Below are 14,161 nucleotides of genomic sequence, written 5' to 3' on the forward strand. Positions count from 1 at the left end.
GGTAGGAACTTCTTCTGTTTGGTTCACCAGTATATCCCCAGCACCTTGAACACTGCCATGTACATAGCAGGCACTCAATCAATATCTGTTGAATGAATTATCTTATTCAAATGAGCATGTACCATGAAATAATAAAGCAAGAATCCAAAATGACTCAAAAAGGGACTTCCCTGGTGGCACAGTGGTTAAGAATCTGCCTGCCAATGCTGGGGACACGGGTTCAAGTCCTGGTCGGGGAAGATCCCACATGCTGCGTAGCAACTAGGCCTGTGTGCCACAACTACGGAGCCTGTGCTCTAGAGCCTGCGAGCCACAACTACTGAAGCCCACGTGCCACAACTACTGAAGTCCGTGCGCCTAGAGCCCATGCTCCGCAACAAGAGAAGCCACTGCAATGAGAAGCCCGCGCACCGCAAAGAAGAGTAGCCCCCGCTCGCCGCAACTAAAGAAAGCCCTCGTGCAGCAACGAAGACCCAACTCGGCCAATAAATAAATAAACAAATAAATTTATAAAAAAAAAAAATGACTCAAAAAGCATAATATAAATTTATGCATGTGAAATGTTAGTGGTTTTATATGTTCTTCTTTGATTTATTCTGTGATTTTGAACAAAACATTTTACTATGCTTCAGTGTGTCCATCTATAAAGATTTCAGACACATGTCTCTGTTTCTTGGATATAATGAGAATGTTTTAAACCAATACTTCAAACTCTTCATAAAAAGTTTCTGCAGGCCCTAGAATATGTGTGGTCTTGGTAGCTTATCACTCTGGCACCAAATGTAGAAGATATAAGATTTAACTGCATAATAATAATAATTTATATAAGATACCTATGATTAATACTGTCATTCAAGTTTTGCCTAGGCTAGTGTCTGCTAAGTTTATCATTTCTTCAGTAGAACATGAAAAGAAAAAAAAAAAGCCATCTTGTCAGCTTATATTAAGTTAGAATTTAACTGAGAAAAATTCTAAGTAGAAAAAAGGTAAGAAAAAACAAGTTTATCCAATATAGGTGTGTGTAAAAATGTGTTTATAAAAATGCTCTGGCCCCATTCCTAAATCTACTTAGTATAAACAGAATAAAATGAGTGAATGCTATAGAAAGAAGGTGCACACTAGAGGAGACATCAGTACTGAAATCACTATTTCCACCCCAGTAAACTAAAGGCACTGTTATCAGGTCTAAACCAGTTTTACCTCCAATGTGGGAAGCTGGATTACTTACCTATTAAAGTTCTCTCTATCTGCTGTACTAGAATAATAAAACCAGAGACAGTAATGTAAATGAGTCAGCTAGTTACTGACAAAAGAATCTTCTTCCTCAGAGAAACTGGGGGTGTAAAGGTTAGGGGTGAGAAGGAGACCTGCTTTTTATTGTACATACTCTTGGGCTCTTTTTTGGAAACACATGCATATAGTACCTCTAAACAAAAAGTAAAAATAAAAATATCAATACAATAAAAAGAGGAATTAACTCCCTCTATGGTTCAGACATATTAAATAAATCTGAAAGTTTTCATAAATGACATTTTATATAGACTACTGTATCAGAATACAATAATAAGCACTCTAGGTATATTAAAGTATATTCACGTATCTGTATTTTATGGCCCTTGCAGAAACCATTGCCTCTCTGCCAAAGTAACAAGACAGGACATCATCTATATACGGAAGATAGTTTGATACAATAATATGCTATTTCAGGCAGAAGAAAGCTCAAAATAAAGAACACAAAAGACTTGCTGAGTTAAACCATTTTTTTTAAAGCAGGTAAATGTTTTGTTATTTTAAAGGTACTTAAAATCCTCTTAAGATTCATTTTACTTATAACACATGGATTTAGATAGGGTTGAGCAGTGATTCACATATACTTTTATACTTGTGAGATGCTGATAAACTATTACCACTGTTTCTGATATCCTTTCTTCTCAGAGCTCTTCCATGTACCTAGGTTAAATTCTGACTCTAAGTAGCTACAGTAGTAAGAAAACTTTTATAAAATAAATTTTCACTAGCTACAACTGTTGTATTAGCCAAACTCTATAAACATTAAAAGGTTCTTTCACACTGATGAAAAAAAGGCTAGGTAGTGTTGGTTTGATTCCCAGCACTGCGGATACTTCATTCAGGAAAAGGAACTGTTCTCTTGTATATTAGAAGTGGAAACAATGCTATTATAAAAATTTGATGAATCAAACAGCTGCAAGAAAAGAACAGATATACATTAGGAATACTAATGGTAGTAAATAGGAAGGGATAAATTAACAAAGCCAGAAAACTCAGTTTCTGGTCTGAACACTTCCATGAGCTAGTTTTATGACCTAGGTCAGCTCACTTAATCTCTCTAGGACTAATTTTGTCATTTGGAAAAAAGGAGGAGGAATAAGATTAGGAGATTTTTAAGATTCTACCAAGTTAAAAATATTCCAGATTTGTAGCATGTCAATTGTCACAGCCCTTTGACTCAGAAAGTCTTATAAGAATTGTCCCACAAATGTACTGGCACATGTGAGCAAAGATTTGTTTTTTGTGACCAAGGATGTTCACTGACAGCATTACTTGTATTAGCAAAAGGCCTGTGGAAAAATAACTAAATGTTCAATAGAAAGCTAGTGAAAGAAATTATACCCTCAAAAAATTAAAAATAGAACACAGATAATATGGTAATATGATCCAGCAATTCCACTCCTAGGTATTTATCTGAAGAAAACAAAAACACTAAATCAAAAAGATATATGTACCCCAATGTTCATATCAGCATTATTTACAATATCCAATATATGGAAGCAACCTAAGTGCCCTCCAACAGATGACTGGATAAAGATGTACACACACACACACACACACACACACACACACACACACACTGAAAGATTACTCAGCCATAAAAAAGAATGAAATCTTGCTATTTGTGACAATGTGGATGGCCCTTGAGGGCATTATGATTAAGTGAAAATAAGTCAGACAGAGAAAGACAAATACTGTTATGTTTTCACTTATATGTGGAATCTAAAAAACAAGCAAACAAATATAACAAAACAGACATAGGCTCACCAGATATAAAGAACAAATTAGTGGGGACTTCCCTGGTGGCGCAGTGGTTAAGAATCCGCCTGCCAATGCAGGGGACACTGGTTCGATCCCTGGTCCAGGAAGATCCCACATGCTGTGGAGCAACTAAGCCCGTGCGCCACGACTACTGAGCATGCACTCTAGAGCCCATGCTCTGCAGCAAGAGAAGCCACCACAATGAGGAGCCTGTACACTGCAATGAAGAGTAGCCCCTGCTCACTGCAACTAGAGAAAGCCCGGGCATAGCAACGAAAACCCAAAGCAGCCAAAAAATAAATAAATAAATAAATTTATTTTAAAAAAAAAACAAAAAACCAAAAAGGAACAAATTAGTGGATACCAGAGGGGAGTTGGGTAGGGGTAGGGGTGAAACCGGTGAAGGGGATTAAGAGGTATAAACTACCAGTTATAAAATAAATAAGTCACAGGGATATAATATACAGCTCAGGGAATATAGTCAATATTTTATAATAACTTTGCATGGTGTGTAATCTATAAAAATATTGCATCACTATGTTGTACACCTGAAACTAATATGATATTGTAAGTTAACTATACTTTAATTTTTAAAAAAAGAAATTACAGCATATCTACACAATGCAGTACTATGAAGCCATTTAAAAGACTGAGAAAGTAACATGGAACAATCTCCAAAATATATGGTTATGTGAATAAAGCACGGCATAGAATGGTATAACATAGCATGTTCTCACCTTGGTTTTAAAAAGGGGGGATGGTTAACATTCACACAAACACAAATATGTGTATATAAGCACATACACATATGCATTCTTATTTGTGCAAAGAATATTTCTAATGAATACACAAACTGGTAGTAGTTGTTGCTTCTGAGAGGGGAACTGTCAGTTTAAGGTAGAAGAAAGAAACTTTTCATTGTAAATCATTTTTTTCACTGCCTGATTTTACACTGTGTAACATTTTTATTAAATAGAGAAAATATCCACAATATTTTATTTAAAAGCACTTATATTTCCCATACTTTACCCCAAATACGTGTCTTCTCTGACAAGAGATTATTATTTTATGCAAAGATTTTTCCAATAACCTTGAAAAGCCTGGGAAACACATCTGCTGGTTGTCCACGAATCACAAACAGACGAGAGTTTAATTTTCGCAGATTGGCATCAAGGTCTTCAAGACATTGAAGCAAAAATCTAGAGAGAGGAAAATATTATTTAAATTCTTCAAAATATATATTTAGATGATACAAAGTAATGTAAAATCATGTTATTCTAAAATTTGAAATGCCACCCCATCACCTTTTTTACCTCTTATCATCTTATTATTTCCAGCTTATATAGAAATTAGTTTCCAGAAATCATACTTATAATTTTTTTTTAATTACAGCACAAATTTCTCAGTATTTTTTAATAAAGTTCCTAAATTAAATTGCTAACTTTCATTAAATACGAGTGACTGTTAGCAAAGTTTAATTTGTAAACATAAAAATCATATAAAGAAATAAAGTAGGGCCTTCCCTGGTGGTCCAGTAGTTAAGAATCTGCCTTCCAACGCAGGGGATGCAGGCTCGATCCCTGGTCGGGGAACTAAGATCCCACATGCTGTGGGGCAACTAAGCCCGCACACTTCAACTACTGAGCCTGTGTGCCACAACTAGAAAGCCCGCGTGCCACAACTATGGAGCCCAAGCACCCTGGAGCCCATGCACTGCAACTACAGAGCCCACGTGCTCTGGAGCCCGAGCGCCACAACTAGAGAGAAGCCCGCGTGCCACAACTATGACCCAATGCAGCCATAAATAAATAAATAAATAAATAAATAAATAAATAAATAAATATTTTAAAAAAGAAATAAAGTAATTAAATGAATTGATCTCATTGTTGAAACTTGGTGAAATAAATTCAAGTTCATATAGGAAAGCCACCTTGTAAAATCTAGAACATTTTCTACTGGAAAAAAAGGTAACATCCTATTTAATCAGTCTGAGCAATCGTAATTATCTACGTACGAGAGAGAAAGTGTAATGCCCATTTTCAAATTTCTAATATAATTAAAGAAAAAGAATTTGATAATAAATAGATGTTAAATTATGTGGCATTAACTCTCTGAGTGTAGAGAATGCCAGATTAATTTTTTCAAAAAAGGTTTCATGATGCAGGTGGGGCTACAGATCTTTTTTCAATGAAATAATTATCAGTAAGTCTTATGCATAATATCTGGGGAAATTCTGGGGCAGAGGCAGAAGACTGCTTACTTTGCATCTTCCATTGGGAAGAAATGGAGCAGTCCACAAGAGCAAATCCAAAAGAGATATCACCCCTGGAAGGTTCAACCTCATTGTTTGCCTCATGTTACTTTTCTCTAATATTTCATCTAGATTCTGTTCCTCTCAGCTGGATATATCTTATTTCCTCTCTACTCTGCTTCTTCTTTGTTTTTCATCTTAAATATCTATCTGCCTTTTCTACAGGCCATGTGCTCTTTCAGAATAATGATTGTGTCTTACTTGTCAGAAGGAGTGGTTAAAATGAATGGAAAGGCATATTTCAGAACTGTATTGTCCAATATGGTAGCCACTAGGCACGTGTAGCCATTTAAATTAATTAAAATTAAAAATTCAGTTCTTCAGTCACACTTACCACATTTCAAGGCCTCTCAAGAGCTACATGTGTGCCTAGTAGCTACCATATTGGACAGCACAGGTGAAGAACACTTCCATCATTGCGGAAAGTTCTACTGGACAGCATTTTTCTAGAAGATTATTCAGAATAGATCATTTTGTTGTCTTTGCCCATTCTGATCCCATAATTTCACCAAGAAAGTCTTGTTAATTTTCTACAACTGTAGTTATTAGTGACATCAGTATACCTAGTCAAGTTTGATATTCCTTTAGGAATTCCTAAAGGAATTCCTTTAGGAATCATCATCTCTACGGGCTTGGGAAGTCACAGTGCTATACTCACGAGGATGTTAAAGACATCCCACCATTTCACCTTAGGAAGTCTCACAGTTGTCCTTAAACAAATATATACTCACATTTATATTTCATCACATCCCCTTTCTGTCTTGGTTTGGAGTTACCTCCCTAATACCCAATCACCATCCCAACCCACCACTGCCAATGTGCAAATACTTTGGGGAGAATATTGTTGTTGTTTGTTGTTAGAGCAATATAAAAGTATCTAAGTTTTGTAAAATTATCCATAACTACGAATAACTTATCATGCTCGGTGACAACTGTTTATTGGCAAGCATCTAGTTTTCTGTATTTGCTTGGCAAAAGAATTTTTAGAGCCTGTAGTATTCAGATCAAAAATTAAGAAGTTGAGTGAACTAGCAATTTTTAAGTTTTAACAGTACAAAACTAAAATGTCCTGGAAGGATAATCCAAGGCAGAGATAATCCTCAAATCTCTTTTGTAGTATTAGTTTCAGTATCTTCTCTACCAGAGCTGGTAGTAAGTAGCAAGAATTCACCATATTCTACTTTTCTGTTAGAAAAGTTTTTATGTAGTACAAGCAGGTCAATGATAGACAACAAGATGGGAAACGAAAAAAAAAGGATCTGATTCATTTATAAAATGAACAAGTAAGCCTGGATTAGTTAATAATTAGCCCTTTATTTTTCCCTTTCTTGTTCACAAGCTGAATAAGCATTCTTAATGCTTTTCAATAAATACTCTATGAACCAAACAAACATTGTACAGAATGACGTGGACTGAAGCAATGGAAAAAGTTTTGCAACCAAAAAGTTAATTTTGTTTTGGCACTTCATAAAACAAAGGAACAGAAGTTGTATTGCGGTATGATGTTTTTCTCCCATAGATGTTATTGATGATGTTTTTCTTCCATGGATGTTATTGTTTATATCACTATAATTTCACATAAAGATTGCAGAGATACAGTGGACTCAAATAGGTATTTCAGAAAAGACTTGTGAAGAAAAGAAAAAGAGCAGGATGGAGGAGAACATATCGGTGATGCTGTCCTTTGTTATAAGGCTTTTTGCACTGTGACTTTTAAAACTATTGCATATATTATTTTGATAAAATAAAATTTACTTTGCATATATCTACTTGTTAACTGGAAGGATACTCTCCAAGCTATTAATAATAGCTACCCTTGGGGAGAGGGAGTTTGGGGTGGCGGTAAAGAAGAGAGAAACATACACTTTTTTCAAATGTCATAAAAGTTATAAAATTGACAATTAGCATATTCATTCAAAGTAGAACAAAACAGAAATATTATATTTACTGTAAACCTGGTTTAACACATAGTGAACATATTTTCAAAGCAACAGACATACTTCTATGGCATCAATTTTCATGGTTTCATAGTATTCCATTGCATAGATGTCCCATAATTTAACAATTGATAGCAGCAAGTTACTATCCCTCAATCAATCCTGAAAAGTTCTAATTTCCTCATCTGTTAAATTGGAGTAGTAACAGGGCCCATATCACACTATTGTTGTGAGAATTAAATAACATATGTGAAGCTCTTAGAACAGTGCCTGACCCATAGTAAGCATGATTATATAACTGTTATCTATTATTTTTTTAGTCTCCTCCTTCCTATCACTTCTATTCTTGCTACAATAATTCTATCCCTTGTTATCTCTTGCTAGTATTATTTGCTGCAATGCCTTAAAATGGCTCTGTCTACCAACAATCTCTCTCCACTCTTATCCATTTTATACACAATATGAAATCTTCCTGAGGCACACTTTCCTGTAAAAAGGTCTTCAAAACTTCATTCTTTATAGAATAAAGAACAAATTATTTTGTTTGACTAACTTAGGGCTCCAGGGTTCATTTCCTACCATTCCTCTTTCCCTCCCGCCAAACCAAACTACTTCTCTTTTCCCCACACATTCAATCTCCTGGAATTTGCTCCATGCTCTTTCCCTTGGCCTGGAGTACCTTTCCCAATTCCCATCTCTTTAAGTTCATATTCTACTAATCTTCAGTCTTCCACCTGAAAGTAATTTCTCCATCCCCTAAACCCTCAAAGGATATAACCTCATCCTAGAGAAACTTTCAGATTGTACGTTATATGATAGCTATCATATATAGATCACCTTCTCCTCCTGAAGGATTTCAAATTAAGTATCTGTGTCTCACTCCTAACTACACAGTTTTCTTTACCTGTGTTTTGGATTCTACATTTGGCAAACAAATCTCATCATGTGCCTTACACAATTTGTTGAAAAGATCAGAAATAGTAGAAAATAAGCTATAGAGTTGTCTTGAACATCTGCTGAAAGGATAGAAAGAGCATAAAATAACTAGTACTTGGTAGATATTCATTCAGCAGAAGTTATAATTATTCCCCCTTGGGAAAAATTTATAGTTTTGAAAGAAGTAACATGTATTTCTATATGTAAATACCGGGGCATGACAACAGAAGATAATGAATTAGTTAATGCCTACATCTATATACACAATCATCTTGAACTCTTAACTTTCTCTGAATGTGACTTTGAACAAAGGTTTGATGAAAATCTTTCCCACAAGGCAAGGCAAATGTGAATATGAATATATATACAACAAGATACAGTGCAATTAAGACCTTGAATCAACTAATCTTTAAGCATATAATTCTTCCTTGATAATACCATAAAATCTCCAATACACCAAGTTCAAAATATCAACTCATTGACAGGTAAGATTTCTTTTTAGTGCTGAAGGAAAAATGTTATTACTTCAAAGGGTACTATATAGTCTAACTTTTCATCCTTTACCCTCAACTGGGAAGAGAGTGAGTTCTGCCAGAGTTCAGATTCAATGTGTTTCAGAGAACACACCAATTTCAACCTTTATATATTACGAATGCATGTACCTAAGAACAGGAATCCAATATTGAATGGAATGATTTAATACAATACATTGAAATTACATAAGGTACATTTTTTTTTTTGACCCCACTGTGCAGGTTGCGGGATCTCAGTTCCCCAACCAGGGACTGACCGGGGCCACAGCAGTGAAAGCCCAGAATCCTAACCACTAGGCCACCAGGGAACTCCCCATAAGGTACAATTTTAATAGGAACTTATTTTCAGACCTTATCCAATTTGGCATGTTTACTGTTTTCTTGAAACCATACCCATTTGAAGGCTCAGTTAATAATGCTATTAACTACACGTAACGGGTTGATTTTTAAATAGGCCAAAGGGTAGTAAAACTCACTACACCCCTCTGCATAATTGTATTGCCTACACAGAAGAATAGTTCTGGTACTATTTAATTACAATACTAATTGCAGCACTTCAAAATAAATTGAAGAGGTGTTAGGTGAGAAAATATATTTCTTCACTTTAAACATTTTAAGGATTTTTTTTTTTACCTCCAGCGATCACTACCTTACTGCTATTAGGAAAAATTACATGCGGTGAGTTTCTTTATGCCAAAAGATGATTTCAACATGAATCAACAGAAATAGTTTCTTAAAGTAGGTCATTGCTATAGCAACCAGTGGGCAGTTTGGTATACTCCCCATAACAATGACCTACTTTCCAGCCTGTGCTAGTACAGCTTTATATAACTAGAATTTCTAGTTCTGTCTATAAAATAGTCTAAAAAAGGCAACAGTAAGATACAACATAATCCCATTCCTGCTAAAAACAAGGCATTATGAATTAACACGTATCATACCAGAATAAAGCCATCTGGTTCTGCACTTGAGTTTATAAAATATATCTTATCACATGCTCAACAATGAAAACTACACTTAGAATATCTAAATCAAAACAATTCATTGCTGACCCTAGAGAACTGATTTACAGACTATAAATTAAGATCATTAAATCACATGCAAAATATCTTCTCTTCTACCCTTCCTCCTTGTGAAACAACAGAGTTAAATTTTTTAAAATAAAAGTTCTGGATATACTAACTATAATAAAGGAAAAAATGGAGAGTCTCAGTCATTAAGCAGTCATTGGTGTTTCATTAGAAGTTCAAAAATTATAAATAGCAATTTGTCTCTTTCTAAATTGAATAAAGTTTACATATGCTTTTTTTCTGGTTTGTAACAAATTTTTAGTGCTCTTAACTAACATTATTCAAATTATCAGAATATTTGTGATATACACTTTCCCTGAAGAGAACAGTTTAATGTTGAATAGGATTAAATATGTATTTTAAAAGCAAATTTTATATTTTTCCAGGCTCTAATGGTTCATAAATCAGTGGTTCTAAACCATGACACAATGTCACTTTTTATAACAAATATTTTTCACTGCCTTATTTTAAATTCTGAAATGAAATTCATAGATAACATATCTTTATATACAATTTTAAAGCATTAATATAATGCTCCAATGTAATATATGAGAGAAGTTTAAGGAAAGTCATTTATATTTTAAAAACAAGCAACATTTACTTACCATAAGTAAATAATCTGGGTATGAAACAAAAAGACAATGAATTAGTTGGATGCCTACACCTACATACAGAATCATTTAAAATTCAACAGCTACAAAAACAGAATGATACAGTTGTATTATTGGTGACTCAAATACCATGAGTGTTACTGCCTTTGGTTTCCTGTAATGTTGAGCAAGATTTAGTAGACGTCTGGACAAAGTTCAATCTTCCCTTGATTCACATCGGTGATCAATATATTTCAGGAACACTCAATGTATATTAAAACTGTGTAAAAAATACCTAGTGTTTACACATAAAAAGGGATTTAGGCTCTAGATTTTGAAAATCATGAATAAGTTTTTCACTTACTAGGTGTTTCATGAAACATCTAGTAGAATATTTGAAAGTTATGTGGGACTCAGGACAACTATTTATTTTGACAGACCGTCCTGAGCACTGCAAGAAGTTTTCCATCCTCAGTCTCTCCTCATTAATTCCACTAGGACCCTCCAATCACTGTGACTACCAAAAATGCCCCCATAAATTCCTAAAACACCTTCTAACGAATGACATTATTCATTATCCACATAATATTCTTGATTTGAGGAATACAATATAAATGATATGAAATTCCAACACTCAAGGAGCTTAAAATTTAGAAAAGAAACTTGAAAATGTACATGATATATACAAATATAACAGAACCTGTTATGGCAGAATGCAATATATATTATAAGAGACACATATGAATACCAGTAATTTGCTTTGAACAATCAGGAGGGAACAATCAGTTCTGGATTTTTTTTCTTTTTTTTTGAGATGTGGAGAAATTTAGGCAAAATTTTCAAGGTGATGGTAGAGAGAGGACTTGCAGTATTAATATAACTTTGTTTGATAGCTGAAGACAGGAAGGGAGAATTACTGGCCATAGGACTGTAACCACCTTAAAGACTGGGACTAGGCCTTGTTCACCACTTCCCAGTAACTAGACAATGCCTGACATATAGTAGCAGTTCAAAAAATATTTATCTAATGACTAATCAAATAAATAAATTAATGAAAGCAGGAGAAAGGGACTTTTAAAGACTTGATTCAATAGTCAATGGAGAAGTAAGAAATGTGAGAGGGAAAGAATGTCTACTGTACTAGGTACTTTACATATACTATATTCCCAACAACTTTAATAAGGTATCTCATTTTAAAAATGAATCTAAAACTCAAGGACATCTTCCAAAGTAACTCAGCTAAGCAATCAAGTAAAAAATTTTTTAATTTTGATGTGTCTGCCTCTAAACCCACGCTCTTTGCACTATATAATGTTACTTTCCTGAAGGATATGTAATAATCTAAAATGTTTTAAGAAAATTAGGCTGGCAGCTTTAAGGACATAAAGACGACTAAAATACAGCTTTTGCCTTCAAGATGGGGGATTGAGCATGTGTGTCAATTAAGACAGAACATGTTAGGTTACACTGAGGTAACAAACAACTCTCAAAGCTCAGTGTCTTAAAATAACTAAAGTTTATTTCTCACTCATGCTATGTATCTACTGCAGATCAGGCAAGGCATTTCTGCTCACATTTAATTGGTTAAAGCAGGTTACATGGGCAAGCCAAACTTCAAGAAGGCAGAAGCATAAATTTCCTGCAGGTGAATAATGGTGAACAATAATAACATCTACCATAATATTCAAACCAACATTGATATATATGTATTCATATTTCTTAATGAAGGGTATATTATGGCAGCACAGATGAAATCAAACTCTGTGTGTGGGGACAGGGGAAAGGAGACAGGAGAAGGCATGAGGAAGAAAACACTTGAGCAGAGTTTGGAATCAACAGGTGTTGATCATGAGGATCAAATAGGAAAGATCAATCACAGCAGAGAAAACAGTATCTTTAAATTAAGAAACTCATAAGAACTGTGTGTGTTTGGGTGGGGGGAGTGAGGAATTGGGAGAATGACTACAAGTAACATACTTTCTAAGTCTAAGCTGTATTTCCCCCCAACACAAGTGTTAACATTTTTAAAAATATTCAAAATCAATGTCAAAAGAAACCTACTAACTTCTGTTGCTGACAGTACATTGGATTAAGATACCCTAGTGGAAATAACTAACAAAAAGTTAACAAAAAACAACAAAAGAAAACTTTTAAACATAATTCACTGGACTGCCCCAAAAGTAAGGAATCATAAGAGTTTAAGCAGAGTGGTAAGGTCAGCTTTAGCCTTGAGGATTTCTACAGAGCCCTGGAAAGCTTAAACATAATCCAGGTTGAGGAGGACAGGAGATAAAGCCCAAGGCCCATCCAACTGAGGAAACTAATAATAGACCCTCAATATAAAACCCGGGCTTTAAAGAGCTCCATCCACAGTTCAAATGTAAATAAGACATAAATCTTAATAGGACAGGAAGGAAACTTGCCTGTCTCTACTCAGTCTGGGCTGAAAGAAAATAAAACCTCCCATTCCTGAATGGAAAGGTTAAACATAGTAATTTCACAGTGGAGAAAACTGGCAAACAGTACTGCAACCACATATCAAAGCAAACATCATCAGTGATAAGTCATTCATGTATCATGTACATCTTGGTATGATGTGATGAGAAGAACACTTCACCTTTGTGATATTTTCCACAAAACCCATAACCCCACTCTAAAGATGAGAGAAACATCAGACAAAACTAAATTGAGGACTATTCTACAAGATACATGACCAGTACTCTAAATCCAAAAGGTCATAAAAAACAAGGGAAGCCTGAGGAACTGTCACAGGACAGAGGAGACTAAGGACACATGATTAAATGCAATGTGGTAATGTGGATGAAATCCTGGAACAGAAAAAGAACATTAGTGGAAATCTGAATACAGTCTGGAATTTAGCTAGTACTATGATTTCTTAGTTTTGACAAAAATACTGTGGTAATGTAAGATGTTAATATTGGGGGAAACAGGGTATAGAGTAATCAGGAACTCTCTGTATTATATCTGCACGTTTTCTATAAATCTAAAATTATTTATTTTATTAAAAAATTCTTGTGCATCCCCCCCATGCATAATCTCAATGCAAATTCATGGAATTTAAATGGTACCAAACATCTCAAGCATATCATTGCATTAACGTGGTCCCAGGTTGGTTGTGATCTGAGATAATTGTTAAAAGAAATTATAAATCCTCTCTGGATTCTCAACTTCAACCCATGCTTCAATTTCTACAGAAAAAGTTCCACCAAAAATCAATCAATCAATCATAAAATCCACAAGGAAACGAACTTAATCTGAGCTGCAGAATAAGAGACCTGAAAATTACTGAAAATTTTCCAGAACCACTGAAAGATATCAATTCAAGAAGCTCATGAATCTCAAGCAGGGTAAGAAAGAGAGGAACATGGGGATACAGTTGGGAGGTGGGATGGAGAGGAGGGGAAATAAAAACAGAAATAAAGAACAGATAAAAATAAGCAGAGATACAGAGAGGGAGAGATGAGACAGAGACAGAGAAAGGATCCACATCTAGATACACCATATTGAAACTACACAAAACCAAAGACAAAGACATAAGATATAAAGCAGTCAGAGAACATTATATCCAATAAGTAGAGAACATTTATTCAAGTATACATGGAATACTCATGAAAATTGACCCTGTACTAGGTCATAATACTATTCAACAGATTGAAAGGAATTGGTATCTATCATACATTTTGAAATTAAAAAACACTTCTCCAAACAATTT

At 34.6% G+C, this 14,161-nt stretch overlaps 1 protein-coding gene and 1 pseudogene across 6 annotated transcripts in view; one reads left to right on the forward strand and one right to left on the reverse strand.

Moving 5' to 3' along the window:
• The window catches only part of CRY1 (cryptochrome circadian regulator 1), a 95,268-nt gene that overhangs the window by 29,739 nt on the left and 51,368 nt on the right, over positions 1-14,161 (reverse strand). For 4 of the 5 annotated variants that reach the window (XM_082349900.1, XM_082349903.1, XM_082349899.1 and 1 more), the window contains exon 2: positions 4,142-4,250. In XM_082349900.1, coding sequence (XP_082206026.1) covers positions 4,142-4,250 — 109 coding nt within the window. Of the gene's footprint in view, positions 1-4,080; positions 4,251-14,161 lie in introns of all 5 variants that reach the window. The other variant, XM_082349902.1, reaches the window with a different exon arrangement.
• The window catches only part of LOC309609651 (small ribosomal subunit protein eS8 pseudogene), a 50,958-nt pseudogene continuing 50,577 nt past the window's right edge, over positions 13,781-14,161 (forward strand). Inside the window, exon 1 of the transcript XR_014249724.1 lies at positions 13,781-13,796. The product of XR_014249724.1 is annotated as a small ribosomal subunit protein eS8 pseudogene (transcript). The remainder of the gene's footprint in view (positions 13,797-14,161) is intronic.

Source organism: Balaenoptera borealis (assembly GCF_965194805.1).
Source record: "Balaenoptera borealis genome assembly, chromosome: 13".
Lineage (NCBI taxonomy): Eukaryota > Metazoa > Chordata > Mammalia > Artiodactyla > Balaenopteridae > Balaenoptera > Balaenoptera borealis.